Source organism: Cherax quadricarinatus, chromosome 13 (genome assembly GCF_038502225.1).
Source record: "Cherax quadricarinatus isolate ZL_2023a chromosome 13, ASM3850222v1, whole genome shotgun sequence".
Classification (NCBI taxonomy): Eukaryota; Metazoa; Arthropoda; class Malacostraca; order Decapoda; family Parastacidae; genus Cherax; species Cherax quadricarinatus.
In genome coordinates this window covers 24,669,919-24,695,266 of record NC_091304.1, presented here as the reverse complement: position 1 = coordinate 24,695,266, position 25,348 = coordinate 24,669,919, and the positions used below count along the sequence as shown (strand labels likewise).

The following is a 25,348-nucleotide window of genomic DNA, read 5'->3' as shown; positions in this document are numbered from 1 at the left end:
AACTCAAAAGAAATTTGCTCAGAAGAGATGCATTGTCTGTGCACAAACAAAACGACGGCAACAAAGACGCAAAGACACTCGGTTTATGTGTGAGGAATGTAAGGTGCCTCTGTGCATGGTGCCTTGTTTCAAGGAGTTCCACAAGCTCCAGCAGTTCTAAAACCATGTCCAGTGATTGTAAATATGTAAATATATGATAGAACGTTAGTATTATACAATATTTGTGCATGTTTATTGTAATAAACAACAGTGGTAAACAATAATATGATAATAACTTTAGTGCGGTTATTGTGTTCAATACAGTGAGTTTATATATATAAATTATATACAGTATTGGTCTCTCAGGCCCCAAATGTTAGTAGGAATAGAAAAAAATTGGAAAAGAAAAGAAAAAACAACTAAAACAACAAAATAATATAATACGCGTATGTGGAATTCGTCGATGTTGCCGCCACCACATCATTTTCTACAAACTTCTTGGCACTGTATCTCGGTAAGTACTGATCAGATTCTAATTTTTTTTGTTTTATTACCTTCACAAAAATATGCTCTTTAATTCTGTAAGAAAAAATAATTTTTTTTTTTTTCAAAATTTCTTGGACACTGGTGCGTGACTTCAGATTTTGGCCTTGGACCCTGAAAGGGTTAAGCAAACATTATGATGACCTCACAGCATTACTAAATTCCCTGCATGCCAGTATGTCCATCATTACTCTCACCGAAACCTGGCTAAAGTCAGATACTACAGATGTCTGTGCCATTCCTGGTTACACAGTCATACACAACTGTAGGCCAGATCAACAAGGGGGTGGCACAGCTATATACTACTCAGACCAACTAGAATGTATCAGTAATACTTGCACAAGGGATGAACATAGGAAATATATAATAGCTAAATTCAAATCCAAATACAGTGGAACCTCTACTTGCGAGTTTAATGCATTCTATGACCTTCCTCGCAACTGGATTTGTTCATTTGCAGAGTCAGTTTTCCTTATTTAAATTAACTGAAATGCAATTAATCCGTTCAGTGGAATTTTGTACTTCAATAATTTCGCTAATATCAACTCTACGGCTTATTTATCTATCTCACTGCATCTAATATGACATAATAAACAATATAAATAACATAGAAACCTGATATATACTCTAGAATGAATAAAATATGTCATTCATGTAGTGACAATTTTCTTCTTCTTATTCTTTTTAGTAATCTTTACAGGAAAATGGGTTACTAGCCCATTGTTCCTGGCATTTTAGTTGACTTTACAACACGCATGGCTTATGGATGAGAGATTCTTATTCCACTTCCCCATGGATATAAAAGGAAAAGTAATAAGACCAAGAACAATTAAGATAAAATCAAAGAAAACTCAGATGAGTGTGTATAAATAAACGTGTACATGTACAGTAGGGCCCCACTTATACGGCAGGTTAGGTTCCAGGCTACCGCCGTAAAGCGGAAATTGCCGTAAAGTGGAACACCCTTTTTTTCCACTTATAAATGCATTCAAATACTAGATAACAAGTTTACACTAACATATATTAAGTTAGCAATAGAACTAGGCATCAAAAAACAATAAAAAAGTACAATACACATATAGTGCACTCATTACTTACCTTAAAATATTTATAGTCTTAATCTAGGGTGAGAGAAGTAGTATTTATTGTAAGAAATCAAGTGTGGTATGTATGGTAGTCAGCCGGGCTACCATACCAGGCCACCCCACCTACACATAATATTCTATCACATTTAACCCTTTGAGGAAGAGGAGGAGGAGGAGGAGGAGGAGAAGAGGAGGAGGAGGAGGAAGAAGAAGATGTACAATATTGTTCCCTTGAAGCAAGAAAAAAAGTCCACCCCTGACAGTGACAAGATAAGGGGAGATAACATCTGATAAGAGCTGACTTTTGATGAGCGTAAAGGAGGGTAATATTACATGACCATCGCCTCCCTTTGTTTTTGCTGGTACACAAACATTTCTGTCTGTCTATTTGTCTGTCTGTCAAGCTCCCTGTCTGTCCATCTAGCCTCTGTCTCAGAGAGAGCCACAAGACTGTGCCATCACGTTTACTCACATCTTCAAGCAGAGTATAGCACTTTGTCTGGATTTCTTGGGTTATCCTAGGTAATTTACACTATGTATACTTGTATTTATGTGTACCTGTGAGACAGAGAGATAGGCAGACAGAAAGAGAGACAGATTGAAAGATATAGAATGAGGGAGAAAGATAATTAGATAGAATGGAGGAGGGGAAGCAGCATCCGACCCCATTGTTTTGACAGGGGTAGGGGTAGTGACTAATGAGATAATATGTCACTTTGACAGCTGCCTGACTTCTGACTCAAAACAATTGTAAGCCACACACTGCACACAAGGAGGAGAAGGAGGAGGAGGAGAGAGGAGGAGGAGGAGGAGGAGGAGGAGAGGAGAAGGAGGAGAAGAGGAGAAGGAGGAGAGAGGAGAGGAGGAGGAGGAGAGGAAGATGAGAGGAGGAGAGGAGGAGGAGGAGAGGAGGAGAGGAGGAGAGGAAGATGAGAGGAGGAGGAGAAGGAGGAGAAGGAGGAGAAGGAGGAGAAGGAGGAGAAGGAGGAGAAGGAGGAGAAGGAGGAGAAGGAGAGAAGGAGAAAGAGGAGGAGAAGGAGAGAAGGAGAGGAAGGAGGAGAAGGAGAAGAGGAGGAGGAGGAGAAGGAGGAGAAGGAGGAGAAGGAGGAGAAGGAGGAGGAGGAGAGGAGGAGAAGGAGGAGAAGGAGGAGAGGAGAGACTGTTTCAGGCCCCTCTCTGAAACTGTCATTCTATGTCGCTCAATTTTTGAAAAAAAAAATTATTTTTTCTTATGAAATGATAGAGAATCTTTTCCCGATGGTAATGACACCAAAAGTTCGAAATTTGGTCGAAAACTCGTGGAATTATGCTCCCGCGAAATTAGCGGTCTCGGCGACATATGCGTATCGGCGATTTCGCCGACTTTGAGCCCTATTTTCAGCCAATTCCATTGATCCAGTTGACCAAACTCATAGCTATTTCTTTAGAACTCCATTTTATCTATCAGCTGAGTACAAGAAACCTCCCATTTACTAATTTGGACTACCCAATATGGTGGTCAGAAATTGGCAATTTGGCCAATTTCACGCGAAATAAAAAAGATGCCAATTTCAAAATAGGGTCCAGAATAAACATGGTAGACATTCGTGGCACTAAAATAACATATGCTCTGTTCATTAGTCACATCTCTAGGCCCCTCTTATATTATTATTGCTTTCTATTTTGATTTTTTATTCATACAAAAAAATACAAAATTTACTGTTATGCAGACGACTGCATTATTATAAAAGTGGTATAAATAATATCAGTGCACTAGTGAAAGAATATTAGACTCCCCAGTTGACGTGTATTGGACGTGTGGTGTGATTTATTTACTCTTGAACATTGGTAAAAATCGAACATTTCCGCTACTTTGAGCTCAGTTTCAAGGTCGTTTTCATCGTAAAAGTAATGAAAATCATCTCTATTTCTGTAATATGTTTTCCATTTTATTACCTAAGACCATGAAAACGCGAATACAACGATAAATACTATACGAAAATACACCTCAAAGTCGGCGTTTTATTCCAAAAAAACGATCAGAGTTTTTTTTTTCTCATTACGCAATGTGTGCTGCAGGATTTTTTTTATGTGGTGCACACTGACCACACAGACCCATTCTCTCACATGTGGGCCTACCAGCTTTCTCCCACTTGATTTGAAGCCGCTAGAATTATTGAGTATATATACGTCAGAAACATTGGCTCGTAAGACGTATTTATACGTCGAAAACAGTCAAAGGGTTAAGCATCCCAGAGCGATAAAATGCATATACGGTTTACTCAATACTTACCTTAAAATATTTGTAGTCTTTATCTAGGGTGAGATGAGTAGTATTTATTGTAAAAAATCAAGTGTTGTATGTATGGTAGTCAGCCGGGCTACCATACCAGGCCAACCCACCCACACATATATTCTATGATATTTAAGCATCCCAGAGCGGTAAAATGTATATACAGTTCACTCATTACTTACCTTAAAATATTTGTAGTCTTAATGTACGGTCATGAGTAAGTAAATGAGATAAAACGAATAAGTGAGAGAGAAAGAATGAGTGCATGAGAGAGGACAGGCGCCGAGCTATGTAAACAAACCAGGCGAAGGTAAGTTTTGTAAACAAACAAAGTGTACACGTCTGGTTTGTGTACAAGTTACATTGTGTACAGGTTGTCTCTACATTGATATGGTAGAATAAATAAAGAAGAACACTCCCATTCTCATGTAACATCATTTTGAGAAGAAATGACGCTCTGAGTGAAGGCAATGGAAATAAGTCACTCTGACTTTTTTGGTTTATCCTAGGTTCTCTACACATATGCTGTTATGTATGATAATCTATGTAACTGTATTTGTGTATACCTGAATGAACTTACTTACATACATACGAAAGGAATAATTTTCTACAGTTACCCCCAGTAACACATTTTCTCTTATGTTAGATTAGAGAAAATGTTATTCTTGGCATCACTTGTACAAGTTATCTGGCTACCACATCTCATATTTATGTTTATTTATTCTATTGTGGGGTGTATTTATCATCTTTATATGTTATGTATCATGTTTATTATATAATTTTGAAAAAATATCATGGATGGATTAATGAAAATGTGTATACGTATTAACGTAATATACAACATTTAATGAGACTCGGTGATTATTATTATTATTATCTCTAATATGGTGTCACTTGTGCAACTCGTCTGCTACCACATCTCATATTTATGTTTATTTATTCTATTGTGGGGTGTATTTATCAACTTTATATGTTATGCATCGTGTTTATTATATAATTTTGAAAAAATATCATAGATGGATTAATGAAAATGTGTGTATTAACGTAATATACGACATTTAAATGAGACTCGGTGATTATTATTATCATTACTAATATGACGTCTGGAGACATAAAACACTCTTACTGATTTCAATGTGTACCTGCATGCCAGCACAGTGTGTAAGTTTATTTAAGTACAGGTATACATAAGTATAATTATCAGAGTATATATAAAATATGAAATAACTTTTAAAAAAAACTTGAAATTTTGGAGTTTCCAGACATAATGGAGAAACTTTATGCTTACGGATCTCACAGAGAATGTAAACAAACCGGGTGGGGTGCAGTGACCGTATTAGAAAGTCAGGTGGGGGGAGCCGTATAGCGAGTTTTGGTCATAATTTGAAATGACCGTTTTAGGGGAACGCCGTAAAGCGGGGCCCTACTGTATGTGTAGTGTGACCTAAGTGTAAGTAGAAGTAGCAAGACATACCTGTAATCTTGCATATTTATGAGACAGACAAAAGACACCAGCAATCCTAGCATCATGCAAAACGATTACAGGCTTTCGTTTTACACTCACTTGGCAGGACGGTAGTACCTCCCTGGGTGGTTGCTGTCTACCAACCTACTACTTCCAGCTGGCGTGTATGAGCGTGTTCAATAGGAGTGAATGGAGACGAATGGTATTTGGGACCTGACGATCTGTTGGAGTGTGAGCAGGATAATATTTAGTGAAGGGATTCAGGGAAACCGGTTATTTTTATATAGCCGGACTTGAGTCTTGGAAATGGGAAGTGCAATGCCTTCACTCTAAAAGAGGGGTTTTGGGATATTAGCAGTTTGGAGGGATATGTTGTGTATCTTTATGCATATATGCTTCTAAACTGTTGTGTTCTGAGCACCTCTGCAAAAACAGTGATTATGTGTGAGTGAGGCGAAAGTGTTGAATGATGATGAAAGTATTTTCTTTTTTGGGGATTTTCTTTCTTTTTGGGTCACCCTGCCTCGGTGGGAGACTGCCAACTTGTTGAAAAAAAAAAATTCTTGTAGTGGTATGGGAGGTGTTGGCGGTGGACAAGAGCTTGTCTGAAGACCTAGCAAAATACTTCATGAATAATTTCGTTAATATCTTCTATACTGCTTATTTATATATCACAGTTCATCTAATATGACATAACAAACAATGTAAATAACATAGAAACGTGATATATACTCTAGAATGAATAAAATATGTCATTATGTAACAGGTGGAGGCAGCCACAACCGCTCCCTGTTTGTTGTGGTAAACATTGCCATCTAGTGACGACTTTTTGAAGCCGTCTATTATTATAATTATTATATGTAGTACATTATTATTATATATGTATTATTATTATACATATTATATTATTATTGTATTATATTATTATACATATTATTATTATTCTTATTATTATTATACATATACATATTATTGTTATTATTATTATTATTATTATTATTATATAAATAATTTGTAATTTTTATTCACACCAAAAAATATAAGATTTACTGTTATTCCTTATTGCAATAATTGTATAAATAATGTCAACCCATTCACGACTACATATTGGAATGGACAGTGACGTCATTTGTTTACTCTGAAACAGCCAAGCAATGGACCATTTCTCCTAGGTTGAACTCAATTTCAAGGCACTTTTCGTCGTAAAAGCAATCAAAATGATATCTGTTTCTGTAATATATCTTCCATTCTATCAAATGACACACACACAAAAAAAACGAGAATAAAACAAAAACCATTCGAATTTACCGCTAAGGGGTGGTTAATTGCTGAGAAGTGAACTCCATTATTTATGCTTAGATTTTTTTCATTTTTGGTATATGTTAAGAAGCATCTTTCCATCATACATTGCCGAAGTTTCAATAAGATAGTCAAACAAACAAATGAGATACAATTCCCGAGATCAAGAGCAAGAGCCCCTCACCAGTGTCAAGGAACCTGCCTTGAGGTCTGCTCGCTTGTGGAAATTTTGATCGCGTGTGGAAGCAAAAAATCGACCCATCAACTGCTCGTATTTGGAAAAACTCGCATGTGGACACACTCGCAAGTAGAGGTTCCACTGTACCTACAAAAACCTCTCAGTGATAAACATCTACAGTGTACCACAGTCAAATATTAACCGTTATAGTGAAAACCTAGGAAGTATGATAACTGATGAACACATGAATAAAAATCACTTACTACTCTCAGAAGACTTCAATATAAATCTCCTGCAAGACCAGGACCCACATGTAACTGATTTCACAAACACTGAGTAACTGCTTGTTGCTACCAACAGTAACAAAACCTACAAGAATAACAGAGACGAGTGTTTCCCTATTAGACCACATCTGGACCAACACCATATCCCCTTTAACCCTTTCAGGGTAGAGAGGCCCTCTCCTAAACTCGTTCTCAGGGTTGAAAATTTTTTGGAAAAAAAAAAAATTATTTTTTCTCATGAAATGATAATCTTTTCCCAATCATAATGACACCAAAAGTATGAAATTTGATGGAAAACTTAGGGAATTATGCTCTCGCGAAGTTAGTGGTCTCGACGATGTTGACGCATCGGCGGTTTCGCCCACTTTGAGCCCTGTTTTCGGCCAATTTCAGTGTACTAGTCGACAAAAATCATATCTATTTTTCTAGAACTCCATTTTTCTATCGAATGAGTACAAGAAACCGCCCATTTACCAATTTCAACTATCCAATAAAGTGGCCAGAAATTGGCAATTTTGCCAATTTCACACAAATTTCAGAAGATGCCAATTTCCAAATAGGGTCCAGAATAAGGAAGACAGACATTCCTGGCACTAAAATAACATTTTCTCTGTCCATTAGTCACGGACCCAAGCCCCTCTTACATCTCACAAAAAATAGAAGATTTACATTAGTGTAAAAATGATGTAGAAATGGTATAAATAATATCAATGCACTTTTGAAAGAATATTAGACTCGCCAGTTGATGTGTATTGGACGCTTGGCATGATTTGTTTACTTTTGAAATTTAGTAAAAATCGAACATTTCTGCTACTTTGAGCTCAATTTCAAGGTACTTTTCATTATGAAACCAATCAAAGTTATCTCAATTTCTGTAATATGTCTTCCTTTCTATAAAATGAGACCAGGAAAATTAGAATACAACCATAAATACCATTTGAAAATACAGAACAAAGTTGCTGTTTTAAACCAAAAACATGGTTGTAGTTTTTTTTTTCTCATTATGCAATGTGTGCTGCAGGATTTTTTTTATACTGTGCACACTAACCACATAGACCCATTTTTTCATATGTAAGCCTACCAGTTTTCTCTCACTAGATTTGAAGGTGCTAGAATTTAGGCGTTCTAGTACGTCAATAACCCTTGTGCATAAGCCATACTAGTACAGTGGACCCCCGCATAACGATATTAATCTGTTCCTGAGAGCTCATTGTTATGCGAAATTATCGTTATGCGAATGAATTTTCCCCATAAGAAATAATGGAAATCAAATTAATCCGTGCAAGACACCCCAAAGTATGGAAAAAAAAATTTTTACCACATGAAATAATAATTTTAATACACACAAACTGAAAAAGGCATGCACAGTTACATGACACTTACCTTTATTGAAGATCTGGTGATGATTGATGGGATGGGAGGAGGAGAGAGTCTTAGTGTTTAGAAGGGGAATCCCCTTCCATTAAGACTTGAGGTGTCAAGTCCTTTTCTGGGGTTACTTCCCTTCTTCTTTTAATGCCACTAGGACCAGCTTCAGAGTCACTGGACTTCTGTCGCACAACATATCTGTCCATAGTGGCCTGTACCTCTCATTCCTTTATGACTTCCCTAAAGTGTTTCACAACAGTGTCAGTGTAATAGTCACCAGCACGGCTTGCAATAGCTGTGTTAGGGTGATTGTCATCAAAAAAGGTTTGCACTTTAAGCCACGTTCCACACATTTCCTTAATCTTTGAAGTAGGCAACTTCTTCAATTTCTCTCTCCCCTCCTCCGAACCAGTTTCCTCAGGTCTGGCCACTTGCTGCTGAAGTTGATCTAGCAGCTCATCAGTGGTTAGTTCTTCATTGTCCTCCTCCACCAACTCTTCCACATCATCCCCACTAACCTCCAACCCCAAGGACTTTCCCAATGCCACAATGGATTCCTCAACTGGCATACTCCTCTCAGGGTTAGCCTGAAACCCTTCAAAATCCCTTTTGTCTACACATTCTGGCCACAGTTTCTTCCAAGCAGAGTTCAAGGTCCTCTTAGTCACTCCCTCCCAAGCCTTACCTATAAGGTTTACACAATTGAGGATATTAAAGTGCTCTCTCCAAAACTCTCTTAGAGTCAATTGAGTTTCTGAGGTCACTACAAAGCACCTTTCAAACAGAGCTTTTGTGTACAGTTTTTTGAAGTTTGCAATAACCTGCTGGTCCATGGGCTGCAGGAGAGGAGTGGTATTAGGAGGCAAAAGCTTCACCTTAATGAAGCTCATGTCCCCATAAAGTCGCCCTGCCACGTCTGTAGGATGACCAGGGGCATTGTCTAACACCAGGAGGCACTTAAGGTCTAATTTCTTTTCAGTTAGGTTATCTTTCACATTGGGGGCAAATGCAGGGTGTAACCAGTCATAGAAAAAGTCCGTAGTGACCCATGCCTTACTGTTTGCCCTCCACAGCACACACAAATTAGCCTTGAGGATATTCTTTTGCCTGAACGCTCTGGGAGTTTCTGAGTGATACACTAATAAAGGCTTCACTTTGCAATCACCACTAGCATTGGAACACATCAACAGAGTAAGCCTGTCTTTCATAGGCTTATGTCCTGGGAGTGCCTTTTCCTCCTGAGTAATGTAGGTCCTGCTTGGCATTTTCTTCCAAAACAGGCCTGTTTCATCACAATTAAACACTTGTTCAGGTTTCAGTCCTTCACTGTCTATGTACTCCTTGAATTCCTGCACATATTTTTCAGTTGCTTTGTGGTCTGAACTGGCAGCCTCACCATGCCTTATCACACTATGTATGCCACTACGCTTCTTAAATCTCTCAAACCAACCTTTGCTGGCCTTAAATTCACTCACATCATCACTAGTTGCAGGCATTTTTTTAATTAAATCCTCATGCAACTTCCTAGCCTTTTCACTTATGATCACTTGAGAGATGCTATCTCCTGCTATCTGTTTTTCATTTATCCATACCAATAAGAGTCTCTCAACATCTTCCATCACTTGCGATCTCTGTTTCAAAAGCACAGTTGAACCTTTGGCAAGAACAGCTTCCTTGATTGCCGTTTTGTTGCCCACAATAGTAGCGATGGTTGATTGGGGTTTATTATACAACCTGGCCAGCTCGGAGACACGCACTCCACTTTTATACTTATCAATGATCTCTTTCTTCATCTCTATAGTAATTCTCACCCTTATTGCTGTAGGGTTGGCACTAGAAGCTTTCTTGGGGCCCATGGTCACTTATTTTGCAGATAAAATCACCAAAAACACTGTAATAATACGAAATGTTCCGATTGTATGCTTGGATGTTACCGCGGAGGCTGGCTGGTAAACAATGCCACCGGCGGAACATGTGAGGCTGGCTCAGGCCGCACATTAGACGCATCTCGGACGAACAGCATTGAGCGGGTTTTTTAGCGGTATGTGAGGCAAAATCTTAGCGCTAAAATGTATCGGTATGCGGATTTAACGTTATGTAATGCCAACGGTATACGGGGGTCCACTGTACATTGGAAACCCTGAAAGGGTTAAAATCAGGCATAACCACAGATAATACCATAGACCACTACCCTACCTTTCTCATAACCAATCTAGGTAAATTACCCAAGACACTACTAAAGTTACCTTCAGACTTCATAATGAGGCAGCCATTAATAATTTCACAACAGCAGTGACAAACATCGACTGGCAAACTGAGCTAGAATTCTGTATAGATAGATGAATGTATTAATAATTTTCTAAAAAAGACCCAATACCTCTGTAACAAGCACTGCCCTAAAAAAACTAAACAGATCACAACTAAGAGACTGAACAGTCCCTAGCTAACACCCAGCATCCTCAAATCCATAAATATAAAGCACCTATATGAAAAACAGTACAGAATGGGTCACATAACCAGAGACCAAACAAAACATTACTCATCAGTCCTAACCAGCCTGATAAAAAGGGCAAAAAAATTATATTAGGAGAACAGATTATCCAACTTAAAAGGTGATATAAAAAAGATCTGGAAAACCCTATCTGAAATTCTAGGAACAAAAAAGATATCAGGAAACAGAACAATCAAACTAACAAAACCAGATGAACCCCTACTCCCACCAACTGAAACAGCAAACAGACTCAATGTTTTCTTCTTCACCACAGGAAAAAACCTTGTGGGTAAAATCCCAAGCTCAAATACCCCACCCAATGACTACCTCACTGGCACCTACCCGAACACACTGTTCCTAGCTCCGACTAACCCAACAGAAGTCTCCCTTATTATCAACACACTAAAGAACAAGACAGGATTTAAATACCTTACCACCCTTTATACACAAAAAGGCTTCACAAGTACTGTCACCAATCATTGCAACACTAATGAATCCATCGAATCCTCTACCTTCCCTACAGTTCTCAAAATAGCGAGGGTCACCCTGATACATAAAGGAGGAAATCAAGCAGATTTGAATAACTATAGGCCAATATCCAACTTGCACCCTCTCTCTAAAATCTTTGAAAAATTAATTCATAAGCGAATCTATTCCTACCTCATCTCCCATAACATATTCAACCCCAGTCAGTTTGGGTTCAGACCTAATAAAAATACAAAGATGCTATTATATACATGCTTTCACAAATATACACTGCACTCGAGAAAAAAGAAGTCCCATTGGGGATCTTCATTGATTTACGTAAAGCTTTTGATACCATGTTTTGTTGCACATAAAATTATCACACTATGGTATAAGAGGGCACTCCCTCAACTACCTAAAGTCATACCTCAGCAACAGAAACCAATATGTGTACAAAAATGGAGCAAACTTCCACACAGCCAATTACAGTTGGTGTCCCACAGGGAAGTGTCCTTGGCCCTCTTCTCTTTCTCATTTACATAAACGACCTACCAAATGCATCGCAACTACTCAGACCCACACTATTTGCAGATGACACTACATACCTCTTCTCTCACGCAAGCTCAGTCATACTAGCCAATACTGTAAATACCGAATTACAGAAAATGTCTACCTGGATGATGATTAACAAACTTACTCTCAATATTAACAAAACCTACTTCATTCAGTTTGGGAACAGAACTAAAGATGTTCCTCTTAACATAATGATAAACGGATCACCTATCACAAAGCTCACGGAGGGAAAATTCTTAGGAATCCACCTTGATAATAGACTCAAATTTCAAACATATGTACAACAAATTTCCAAGAAAATTTCCAAAGACCGTAGGCATACTATTGAAGATATGGTACTATGTTCCACAAACAGCCCTCCCAGACCTATATCACTCACTCATTTACCCCTATCTCACCTATGGAATTTGTGCATGGGGCTCAACAACAATAAATCATCTCAAACCATTAATTACTCAACAAAAGGCTGCAGTCAGAATGATAACAAATTCCCACTCCAGGCAGCATACTCCACCAATATTCAAAACTCTAAACTTGCTCACCGTACAAAACATCCATACTTATTATTGTGCCTACTACATACATAGGACACTAAACTCGGATATAAACCCTCCCCTCAAACTTCTTACCAACCTCAACAGAACACAAGACCATAACACAAAGCACAGATCACTCTATGATGTTCCCCGTGTCCATCTCACACTACGTAAAAACTCAGTGCACATAAAAGGCCCAAAAATCTGGAATTCATTACCTGTGAATATAAAAGAAACACTGTCTGTTTATCAATTCAAGACTCTTCTTAAAAACCACTTACTCATCCACAACTAAATAAATGCTGAATAACTGTTGTTTCTCATAAATATATAACCTGTGACCCTATCAAACTATGTTTTTTTTTTTGTAATTCCATTACCTAATAGAATACTCCATTCTCTTGAATGCACAGTAACTCATCTAATGACCATATGACCTGTTTCTGCACTACAAATCATTGATTTTATTGAATTTGATTAGATTATATTATACATTGTTATACTACAAATTTGTACAACTTTAATGCTTCTTACTTGAAATACTCATTTATACTTCATGTTGTAATTTGTTTACTGTAATTTTTACCACTGAATATATCATTGCTTAGTTAATCTTAAGTTAATTTTAAGCCTGCCCATAATGCTCTGCAAACAAGGGGCTTTTGGCATGTACACCCAATCACTATATTTCTTTGTACAACTATGTATCATGTCCAAATAAAAATAAATAAATAAATAAGTAGTGAGGTCATCATGTATATATATTTCTTTTGTAAATGTTATGGGCCCCTTTGTTGTTATTTGTTGTTGTGCCAATGATAAGAAAGAGATGATTGTGGATGATATGAATGAGAAGAAGCTGGATGTCCTGATTTTAAGTGAAACAAAGCGGAAGGGGTGGGAGAGTTTCATTGAGGAGAAATAAATGCGATTAGGTCAGGGGTTTCAAATAGAAGTAGAGCTAAAGAAGGAGTAGCAATAATGCTGAAGGATAAGTTATGGCAGGAAAAGAGGGAATGTAAGTGAATAAATTCAAGGATTATGTGGAGTAAAATAAGGGTTGGATGTGAAAAGTGGGTTACAGTAAGTGTTTATGCACCTGGAGAAGAAAGAAGTGTAGAGAGAGAGAGATTTTGGGAAATGTTGAGTGAATGCATGAGGAGTTTTGAACCACGTGAGAGAGTACTTGTGGTTAAGGATCTCAATGCTAAAATAGGTAAAAATATTGTGGAGTACATAAATTTGGGGTACCAGGGGTAAATATAAATGGGGAGCCTTTAATTGAGCTATGTGTAGAAAGAGGTTTGGTAATAAGTAATACATATTTTATGAAAAAGAGGATAAATAAGTATACAAAGTATGATATAGCACTTAATGAAAGTAGTTTGTTGGATTATGTATTGGTTGATAAAAGGTTGATGGGTAGGCTTCAGGATGTACACATTTATAGAGGGGGCAAATGATATATCAAATCATTATTTAGTTTTAGCTACAGTTAGAGTAAGAGGTAGATGGGACAAAAGGAAAATGACAACAGCAAGTAAGAGAGAGGTGAAAGTGTATAAACTAAGGGATGAGGAAGTTAGGGTGAGATATAAGCAACTATTGGCATAAAGGTGGGCTAGTGCAAGTATGAGTAGTGGCTGGGGGGGGGGGTTGAAGAGGGTTGGAATAGTTTTAAAAATGCAGTATATTAGAATGTGGGGCAGAAATTTGTGGCTATAGGAGGGTGGGTGCAGGAGGAAAGAAGAGTGATTGGTGGAATGATGAAGTAAAGGGTGTGATAAAGGAAAAAAAAGGTAGCTTATGATACGTTTTTAAAAAGCAGAAGTGTTATAAGAAGAGCAGAGTATATGGAGAGTAAAAGGAAGGTGAAGATAGTGGTGAGAGAGTGCAAAAAGAGAGCAGATGATGGAGCGGGAGAGGCACTGTCAAGAAATTTTTATGAAAATAAGAAAAAATCTTTGAGTGAGTTAAACAAGTTAAGAAAGCTTAGGGAACGACTGGATTTGTCAGTTAAAAACAGAGTAGGGGAGTTAGTAGATGGGGAGCTGGAGGTATTGGGTAGATGGCGGGAATATTTTGAGGAACTCTTAACCCTTTGAGGGTTTTCGTCGTACTAGTACGTCTTACGCGTAGGGGTTTTTGACGTACTAGTACTCATAAATTCTAGCGCCCTCAAATCTAGTGGGAGAAAGCTGGTAGGCCTTCATATGAAAGAATGGGTCTATGTGGTCAGTGTGCACAGTCTAAAAAAAATCCTGCAGCACACAGTGCATAATGAGAAAAAAAAAACTTTGACCATTTTTTTTTAATAAATCAGCGACTTTGCAGTGTATTTTCGTATGGTATTTATTGTTATATTCTAGTTTTCTTGGTATCATTTTATAGAATGGAAGACATATTACAGAAATTGAGATGATTTTGACTGGTTTTACAAAGAAAGGTGCCTTGAAATTGAGCTCAAAGTAGCAGAAATGTTCGATTTTTACCAAACTTCAAAAGTAAACAAATCGTGCCAAGCGTGCAATACACGTCAACTGGTGAGTCTAATATTCTTTCACAAGTGCACCAATAATATTTATACCATTTTTTACACTAATGCAGTAGTCTGCATAACAGTAAATCTTATATTTTTTGTGAAAATAAAAATTCAAAGTGGAAAGCAAAAGAATATAAGAGGGGCCTTGAGACATGACTAATGACTAGAGGAAATGTCATTTTAGTGCCAGGAATGTCTTTCTTGTTTATTCTGGACCCTATTCGGAAATTGGCATCTTTTGAAATTTGTGTGAAATTGGCAAAATTGCTAAATTCTGACCACTGTACTGGATAGTTGACTTTCATAAATGAGTGGTTTCTTGCACCCATTCGATAGAAAAAATGGAGTTCTAGCGAAATATTCATGTTTTTTGTCGACTAGTACAGTGAAATTGGCCGAAAATGGGGCTCAAAGTGGGCAAAATCGCCGATGCGTAAACATCGCCGAGACCACTAACTTTGCGAGAGCATAATTCCGTAAGTTTTCTATCAAATTTCAAACTTTTGGTGTCTTTATGATCGGGAAAAGATTCTCTATCTTTTCATAAGAGAAAATAATTTTTTTTTTTTTAAATTTGGCCGACCCTGAGAACGAGTTTCGGAGAGGGCCTGTCGACCCTCAAAGGGTTAAATGTCGATGAAGAAGGGGAGGTGGTAATTTCATGCAATGGTCAGGGAGGTATATCATCTTTTAGGAGTGAAATAGAGCAGGATGTGAGTGTGGGGGAGGTGCGTGAGTCATTATATAGGATGAAAGTGGGTAAAGCAGCTGGAACTGATGGTATCATGACAAAAATGTTAAAAGCGGATAGGGATATAGTGTTGGAGTGGTTGGTATTTTTGTTTAATAAATGTATAAAAGAGGGGAAGGTACCTAGGGATTGGCAGAGAGTATGTATAGTTCCTTTATATAAAGGGAAGGGGGACAAAAGAGTAAACTTCTGTTTTTTTTTTTTTTAACAAGTTGGCCGTCTCCCACCGAGGCAGGGTGACCCAAAAAAGAAAGAAAATCTCCAAAAAGAAAATACTTTCATCATCATTCAACACTTTCACCTCACTCATACATAATCACTGTTTTTGCAGAGGTGCCCGGAACACAACAGTTTAGAAGCTTATGCATATAAAGATAAACATATCCCTCCAAACTGCCAATATATCCCAAACCCCTCCTTTAACCCTTAAATTGTCCAAGCAGATCTACGTTCACATGCGTAGTGCTCCAAAAGTAGATTTACGTTTTTTTACATATTTTCAAATAAAAAAAAAGTAGATCAAAGTTTTTACACGTTTTCAAATGTAAAAAAAAAAAAAAAAAGATCTGCTTGTTTTACACACTTTCAAATGTTGAAAAAATGTAGATCTACGTTTGGACAGTTTAAGGGTTAAAGTGCAGGCATTGTACTTCCCATTTCCAGTACTAAAGTCCGGCTATATAAAAATAACTGGTTTCCTTGAATCGCTTCACTAAGTATTACCCTGCTGACACTCCAACAGCTCGTCAGGTCCCAAATATCATTTCGTCTCCATTCACTCCTATCTAACACGCTCATGCATGCTTGCTGGAAGTCCAAGCCCCTTGCCCAAAAAACCTCCTTTACCCCCTCCCTCCAACCTTTTCGAGGACGACCTCTACCCCACCTTCCTTCCCCTACAGATTTATATGCTCTCCATGCCATTCTACTTTGATCCATTCTCTCTAAATGACCAAACCACCTCAACAACCCCTCTTCAGCCCTCTGACTGATACTTTTATTAACTCCATACCTTTTCCTAATTTCAACACACCGAATTCTCTGCATAATATTTACACCACACATTGCCCTTAGACAGGACATCTCCACCGCCTCCTCGCTGCCGCATTTACAACCCAAGTTTCACACCCATATAAGAGTGTTGGTACCACTATACTTTCATACATTCCCTTCTTTACCTCCATAGATAATGTTTTTTTGTCTTCACATATACCTCAGTGCAACACTCGCCTTTTTTCCTTCATCAGTTCTATGGTTAACCTCATCCTTCATACATCCATCCGCTGGATGGATATCCAATTTTTCTTTATCTAAATCACTTGATACCCTCATCACCTTACCCTAACAGCAAGCTGTTAATGAAATTGCAGATACGTAGTTTTTCCTCAAGATTCTTAGTAGAACATGGTATTCTAATACTATTTAGTAAATTTATTCCCCTATAATTTTTACGAAGTATACCAGGAAAAGTGTGCGGTAGGGTTATTATTGAGAGAATTAGAGGTGACCTAGGTAGTAGGTTGGTAGACAGCAACCGCCCAGGGAGGTACAGTGGACCCCCGCATAACGATGGCATCACATAGCGATTTTTCCGCATACCGCTTACTTTTATCGCAAAATTTTTGCCGCGCATACCGATTAAAAACCCGCTCACCGATTTTCGTCCGAGACGCGTCCAATGTGCCCTCAGCCAGCCTCACATGTGCCGCCCGTCCCATTGTTTACCAGCCAGCCTCAGTGGTAACATCCAAGCATACACTCGGAATATTTTGTATTATTACAGTGTTTTCGGTGCTGTTTGTGGAAAATAAGTGACCATGGGCCCCAAGAAAGCTTCTAGTGCCAACCCTGTGGTAAAAAGGGTGAGAATTAGTATGGAAATTAAGAAAGATTTTGAAGGGTTTGGGGCTAACCCTGAGAAGCCTATGCCAGTTGTGGAATCCATTGTGCCTACTTCAAAGATTAAGGAAATGTGTGCACAGTGGGTTGAACTGCAAACCTTTATGGATGAAAATCACCCTGACACAGCTGTTGCAAGCCGTGCTGGTGACTATTTCAATGACAATGTTGTGGCCCATTTTAGACAAATCGTAAAGGAACGGGAGGTACAGAGCTCTATGGACAGATTTGTTGTGCGACAGAGGTCCAGTGACTCTCAAGCTGGTCCTAGTGGCATTAAAAGAAGAAGGGAAGTAACCCCGGAAAAGGACTTGCTACCTCAAGTCGTAATGGAAGGGGATTCCCCTTCTAAACAGTAAGAAGATAATGCTCTCCCCTCCTCCCATCCCATCAATCATCACCAGATCTTCAATAAAAGTAAGTGTCATGTAAGTGTGCATGCCTTTTTCAGTTTGTGTGTATTAAAATTAATATTTCATGTGGTAAAAAATTTTTTTTTTCATACTTTTGGGTGTCTTGCACGGATTAATTTTATTTCCATTATTTCTTATGGGGAAAATTCATTCACATAACGATTATTTCGCATAACAATTACCCCTCTTGCACGGATTAAAATCGTTAACCGGGGGTCCACTGTACTACTGTCCTGACAAGTGAGTGTAAAACGGAAACCTGTAATTGTTTTACATGATGGTAGGATTGCTGGTGTCTTTTTTCTGTCTCATAAACATGCAAGATTTCAGGTACGTCTTGTTACTTCTGCTTACACTTAGGTCACACTACACATGTACAAGCATGTATATACACACCCATCTGGGTTTTCTTCTACATGTATATTATTTATAGTTCTTGTTTATTTCCTCTTATCTCCATGGGGAAGTGGAACAGAATTCTTCCTCCGTAAGCCATGCGTGTTGTAAGAGGCGACTAAAATGCCGGGAGCAAGGGGCTAGTAACCCCTCCTCCTGTACAAATTACTAAATTTAAAAGGAGTAACTTTTGTTTTTCTTTTTGGGCCACCCTGCCTCGGTGGGATACGGCTGGTTTGTTGAAAAAAAAAAAATTAGAGGTGAGACAGAGAGTAGGATTGCACATGAGCAGGGAGGCTTTAGAGTGGGTAGGGGATGTGTAGATCAAGTGTTTACATTGAAGCATATATATGAACAGTATTTAGATAAAGGTAAGGAAGTTTTCATTGCATTTATGGATTTAGAAAAGGCATATGACAGAATGGATAGGGGAGCAATGTGGCAGATGTTGCAAGTGTATGGAATAGGTAGTAAGTTACTAAATGCTGTAAAGTTTTTTATAAGGATAGTGAGACTCAGGTTAGGGTGTGTAGGAGAGAAAGATTATTTCCTGGTAAAAGTAGGTCTTAGACAGGGATGTGTAATGTCACCATGGTTGTTTAATATATTTATAGATGGGGTTGTGAAGGAGGTAAATGCTTGGGTGTTGGGGAGACGGGTGGGATTAAATTTTGAGGAATCAAGTACAAAATGGGAGTTGACACAATTACTTTTTGCTGATGATACTATGCTTATGGGAGATTCTAAAGAAAAGTTGCAAAGGCTAGTGGATGAGTTTGGGAGGGTGTGCAAAGGTAGAAAGTTGAAAGTGAACATAGCTAAGAGTAAGGTGATGTGGGTATGAAATGATTTAGATTAAAATTGGAGATCACACTAGAAAGAGGGAGTATGGAAGAAGTGAATGTTTTCAGATATTTGGGAATTGACGTGTCAATGGATGGGTTTATGAAGGATGAGGTTAACCATAGAATTAATGAAGGAAAAAAGGTGAGTGGTGCATTGAGGTATATGTAGAGACAAAAGAAGCATGCATGAACGTGTTAGGAGTGGAGACGAATGGTTTTTGGGACCTGACAAGCTGTTGGAATGTGAGCAGGGTAATATTGAGTGAAGGTATTCAGGGAAACCGGTTATTTTTATGTAGATGGACTTTAGTACTGGAAATGGGAAGTACAATGCCTGCACTTTAAAGGAGGGGTTTGGGATATTGGCAGTTTGGAGGGATATGTTATATATCTTTATTTATGCTTCTAAACTATTGCATTTGGGTGCCTCTGCAAAGACAGTGATTATGTATGAGTGAGGTGAAAGTGTTGAATATAGGAAAGAGTAAGGTGATGAGGATAAGAAAAAGATTAGGTGACGAAAGACTGGATATCAGATTGGAAGGAGAGAGTATGGAGGAGGTGATTGTATTCAGATATTTAGGAGTGGATGTGTCAGCAGATGGGTCTATGAAGGATGAGGTGAATCACAGAATTGATGAGGGGAAAAGGGTGAGTGGTGCACTTAGGAGTCTGTGGAGACAAAGAACTTTGTCCGTGAAAGCAAAGAGGGGAATGTATGAGAGTATAGTTGTACCAACTATAAATCTGTAGTGTCATGTCTGAGGGCAATATGTGGTGTGAATATAATGCAGAGAATTTGTAGTTCGGAAATTAGGAGAAGGTGTGGGATTACCAAAACTATTATCCAGAGGGCTGAGGAGGGGTTGTTGAGGTGGTTTGGACATGTAGAGAGAATGGAACAAAACAGAATGACTTCGAGAGTGTATAAATCTGTAGTGGATGGAAGGCGGGGTAGGGATCGGCCTAGGAAGGGTTGGAGGGAGTGTGTAAAGGAGGTTTTGTGTGCGAGGGGCTTGACTTCCAGCAAGCGTGCATGAGCGTATTTGATAGGAGTGAATGGAGACAAATGGTTTTTAATACTTGATGTGCTTTTCGAGTGTGAGCAAAGTAACATTCATGAAGGGATTCAGGGAAACCAGCAGGCCGGACTTGAGTCATGGAGATGGGAAGTACAGTGTCTACACTCTGAAGGAGGGGTGTTAATGTTGCAGTTTTTTAACTGTAGTGTAAAGCACCCCTCTGGCACGACAGTGATGGAGTGAATAATGATGAAAGTTTTTCTTTTTCGGGCCACCCTGCCTTGGTGGGAATCAGCCGATGTGTTAATAAAAAAAAAATGTTTTTGGGGATTTTCTTTCTTTTTGCATCACCCTGCCTCAGTGGGAGATGGCCAACTTGTTGAAAAAAAAAAAAGAAGGTACAGTACAATACTATAGTTAACCCTTTCAGGGTCCGTCCTGTAGATCTACGGCTTTACATTCAGGGTCCAAACCGTAGATCTACGCCATGAGCTCAGCTCACTCTGATAAACTGTGAGTGGTACATTTGGGCCTAGATATGAGAGAATACATCTATGTGGTATGTGTGCACCACATAAAACAGATCCTGCAGCACACTGTGTATAATGAGAGAAAAAAAATGAAATCATGATTTTTCGATTAAAACAGCAAATTTGCAGTGTTTTTTCGTATATTTTTTATAGTTGTATTTGCGATTTCTTGGTCTCATTTGATAGAATGGAAGACATATTACAGAAATAGAGATGATTTTGATTGGTTTTAGCATTGGAAATGGCTTGAAACTGAGCTCAAAGTAGCGGAAATGTTAAATTTTTGCCGATATTCAAGAGTAAACAAACGACCTCACACGTCTAATACACGTCAGCTGGTGGGTCTAATATACATTCACAAATGTGGTGATGATATTTATACAATTATTACAGTATTGCATAACAGTAAATCTTCTATTTTTTGGTGTGAATAAAAATTCATTATGTGAATAAAAAATCAAAATGGAATTTATTTGTAAAGCCTCAAAACATAACTAATGAACAGAGGAAATGTTAGTTTAGTGCCAGGAATGCCTACATTGTTCATTCTGGACCCTATTTTGAAATTGGAATATTTTGAACTTTGTGTTAAATTGGCCAAATTAACAATTTCCGATCACTTTATTTTGTAGTTGAAACAGTTGACTTGGCGATTTCTTGTGTTCAATCGATAGAATAGAAGTAATACTAGTGAAATAGCTAAGAATTTGGTTGATTGGAATAATGTAATTGGCCTAAAATGGGAGTCAAAGTCGGCAAAATCGCCGATTCGTAAATATCGCTGACACATCAAAATTCGCGAGAGCATAATTTCGTCAATTTTCCACCAAATTTCGTACTTTTTGTTTTATTACCTTCACAAAAAGATTCTCTACGATTTCATAAGAAAAAATAACAAAATTTTTTTTTGAAAATTCTTGGACACTGGTGCGTGACTCCAGATTTGGGCCTTGGACCCTGAAAGGGTTAAACACAAAGTGACAAAAAATTTATTGACATTATATTGCAGTTATAATTAACAACTATACAGGAGATTCCCATTCCCCCACTTTTAGGTTTGTGTGCAATGAATGCGGGAGAGGATTCAAATGGCGTCATGCCCTCCAGGCTCACTCGTACACACACAGCCCCACTAGTCGCCTGCTGTGTGACATTTGTGGTTTTTCCTCCAAGTATGTGAGTAGCTTCAAAGCTCATTTAGTGCAACACTCTGGGAGAGCATTTCCTTGTCCTCACCCAGGATGTGCCTTCACCTCCAGCCGCAAGACTCACCTCAATGATCATCTTGCTACACACTCTAAGGTTTGTCTTTACTCTATATTTTCTTAAACATTAACTGATATTAATAAGCAATCCTATACTGTGCAATTTTTAAAAGTTTAATGTGAAACATAATTTGAATTAGCATTGTTACTTTTAAATAGCTGAAAATTGGTTCCACACTATGATTCTTTACTTGGCAGTATGAGAAAAACATGATAAGCATTGTATTTATTATTATTCTTTATTGGAAAATTATTATTATAATCAAGGGGAAGCACTAAACCTGTAGGATTATACAGCACCTGTGGGGAGGGGGATGGAAGATATTCAGGCTCAATTCAGGGAACTGGAGCACAGGTCCAATTCCCTAGATCAAGAGCCCCTCACCAGCATCAAGGAACCTCCCATTAGGGGTTTATTGGATAAGAATAGCTATAGGTTCATGTAGAGGATGGCCAAACTGAGGTAAATGACAGCTTAAAAGAATATATGTTTGAAGAGTATCACGAAATGTGGGGGCAGGAAAATGTCTGTATAGAACAGTCGTGAAATTATTTATACTAAATTGGCAATTTATATCTCATATTTAATTTTCTACTTCAGACTAAGGTGCATCAGTGTGAAGTATGTGGCCACTCTTTCTCCCATGCGAAGAATATGCGGCGTCATATGCGACTTCATGCACCTGCCTCCAACTTACTTACATGCACAATAGTGTCAAAATTGCAGTGCAACTTTAGAACTACACGCCCTGACAAGTTAAGGGACCACCTTGCCAAAAAACACAACCTTAGTCGCCATACTGTTTCTTCAAATCCTCTTTCTAAACTATTATGCACATCAACATCTGCAGTAAATAGTGATGGTAGTATAGTTCAGAAGCCATCTTTAGATACATTGTCAGGACTTGATAGCATAAAAAAGTCCACAAATGGATCAGATTTTACATCCATGGTGCAGGAATCAAATATGCCAAATTTAAATAAATTAGACCAAGAAACAGGAAAATCTAATATAATATCTAATGCTACTATTGAAAGCGAAGTCGATTATCAGACTACCAGTCAGGTTGGTGACTCTCACCTTAGTGGTCATACAGGTATATCTAATGAACAAGAAACGTTTTCAGTTCTTGTTACTTCACCAGATATTGTAGAGCTACAGGATATCCCAACCTTAGAGAGTCATACACAGCAGTCAGTGAAGCATCAAGCTGTTAATGAAATTGCAGATAGTTTTCCCTCAAGATTCTTAGTAGAACATGGTATTCTATTAGGCAAATCAGATTCCTCAGATATGAGTGGGCCACAGCAGTTAGAAACGGGAAATAGAATGACTTCTCTTCAGAATAATCTTATTACTCCAGATCATAAATTAAGATTGTCAGTTAGTAATTCAGTTCAGGATCAAGGGGATCTGGATTTAGTCACCAGTAACCATGTTGAGTCAATGGCCTACTCTGATAATTGTACTTTTTCAAGGTCTGAAGATAGTGTTGTATTGGAGGTTATGGCCCCTTCTGCAGATATAGCTACTACTACAAGCCAGAGGTCAAGTTTGAGTTTAATGGATCAACATGCTTTACAAAAAAAGAATGATAAACAAGAGCATTGTATGGAATCCCTAAACATTTTGGAATTTATGTTAGATAATGTAACAGACTAAGCTACTTTATTTTCCCATTTTATCTATGATATTTCTTGATATTGTATTAAATTCTAATGACTGAAATTTTATTACCTAGAGTTAGCAAAACTGTATTTTTTTTCTTAATATTGGTTCTGGGAATGTGTACAAGTAGCTAATACTTGGCAAGTTTTCTGGTATCAGTGTAAATTTTTTTTAGACTACTGAGTGTATATTAAACTAATATGCAGCTCTTAACACTCACTCTCAAAGTTAAAAACTATGAGCACTGCCTATATTACCTTCATCAAGTGCCATTACTAATACAGTGGAACCCTGGTTGTCGCACGCGCTAGTTATCGGACAATTCGGTTTTAGAATCGTTTTTTGTACAAAATTTTCCTCCAGATATCGGACCTTGATCCGGAAATCATTCATATCAGACACGTCTGCCTGGGCCATTCATACATTCGTGACTCACTCTTGGGCACATTAAATATCTTGTTTTATGTTAATATAGACATTTTCATTAATCCATCTGTGATATTTTCTTCAAAATTATATAAATACATTACATAACATAGTATAAACATGCAATGTTTATATGCTATGTGTTTTTTTTTTTTTAACAAGTTGGCCGTCTCCCAACGAGGCAGGGTGACCCAAAAAGAAAGAAAATCCCCAAAAAGAAAATACTTTCATCATCATTCAACACTTTCACCTCACTCACACATAATCACTGTTTTTGCAGAGGTGCTCAGAACACAACAGTTTAGAAGCATATACGTATAACGATACACAACATATCCCTCTAAACTGCCAATATCCCAAACCCCTCCTTTAGAGCGCAGGCATTGTACTTCCCATTTCCAGGACTCAAGTCCGGCTATATAAACATAACTGGTTTCCCTAAATCCTTTCACTAAATATTACCCTGCTCACACTCCAACAGCTCATCAGGTCCCAAATACCATTCGTCTCCATTCACTCCTATCGAACACGCTCACGCACGCCTGCTGGAAGTCCAAGCCCCTCGCCCACAAAGCCTCCCTTATTCCTCCCTTCCAACCTTTTCGAGAACGACCTCTACCCCGCCTTCCTTCCCCTACAGATTTATACTCTCCATGTCATTCTACTTTGATCCATTCTCTCTAAATGACCAAACCACCTCAACAACCCCTCTTCAGCCCTCTGACTAATACTATTATTAACTCCACACCTTCTCCTAATTTCCACACTCTGAATTTTCTGCATAATATTTACACCACACATTGCCCTTAGACAGGACATCTCCACTGCCTCCAACTGCCTCCTCGCTGCTGCATTTACAGCCCAAGCATTTAAATGTCTTATTTTATGTTAATATAGATCTTTCCATTAATCCATCTATGATATTTTCTTCAAAATATACAAGAAATATATTATATAGCTTAGTATAAACATGCAGTGTTTATATGCCATTGAAGGGTGATAGTGGAGGGAAAACATTATGTTTTCTCTTTTTCTCTCATCGAGCATTAGAG

At 38.1% G+C, this 25,348-nt stretch overlaps 1 protein-coding gene across 2 annotated transcripts in view; it reads left to right on the top strand.

Annotated features, from left to right (window-relative positions):
- Positions 1 to 23,921, top strand: part of LOC128688709 (myoneurin) — a 70,029-nt gene extending 46,108 nt beyond the window's left edge. For both annotated transcript variants that reach the window (XM_070084595.1, XM_053776697.2), the window contains exons 5-6: positions 21,992 to 22,238; positions 22,803 to 23,921. In XM_070084595.1, coding sequence (XP_069940696.1) covers positions 21,992 to 22,238; positions 22,803 to 23,864 — 1,309 coding nt within the window. In that variant the 3' untranslated portion in view covers positions 23,865 to 23,921. The remainder of the gene's footprint in view (positions 1 to 21,991; positions 22,239 to 22,802) is intronic.
- The last annotated feature ends 1,427 nt before the right edge of the window (positions 23,922 to 25,348 follow it).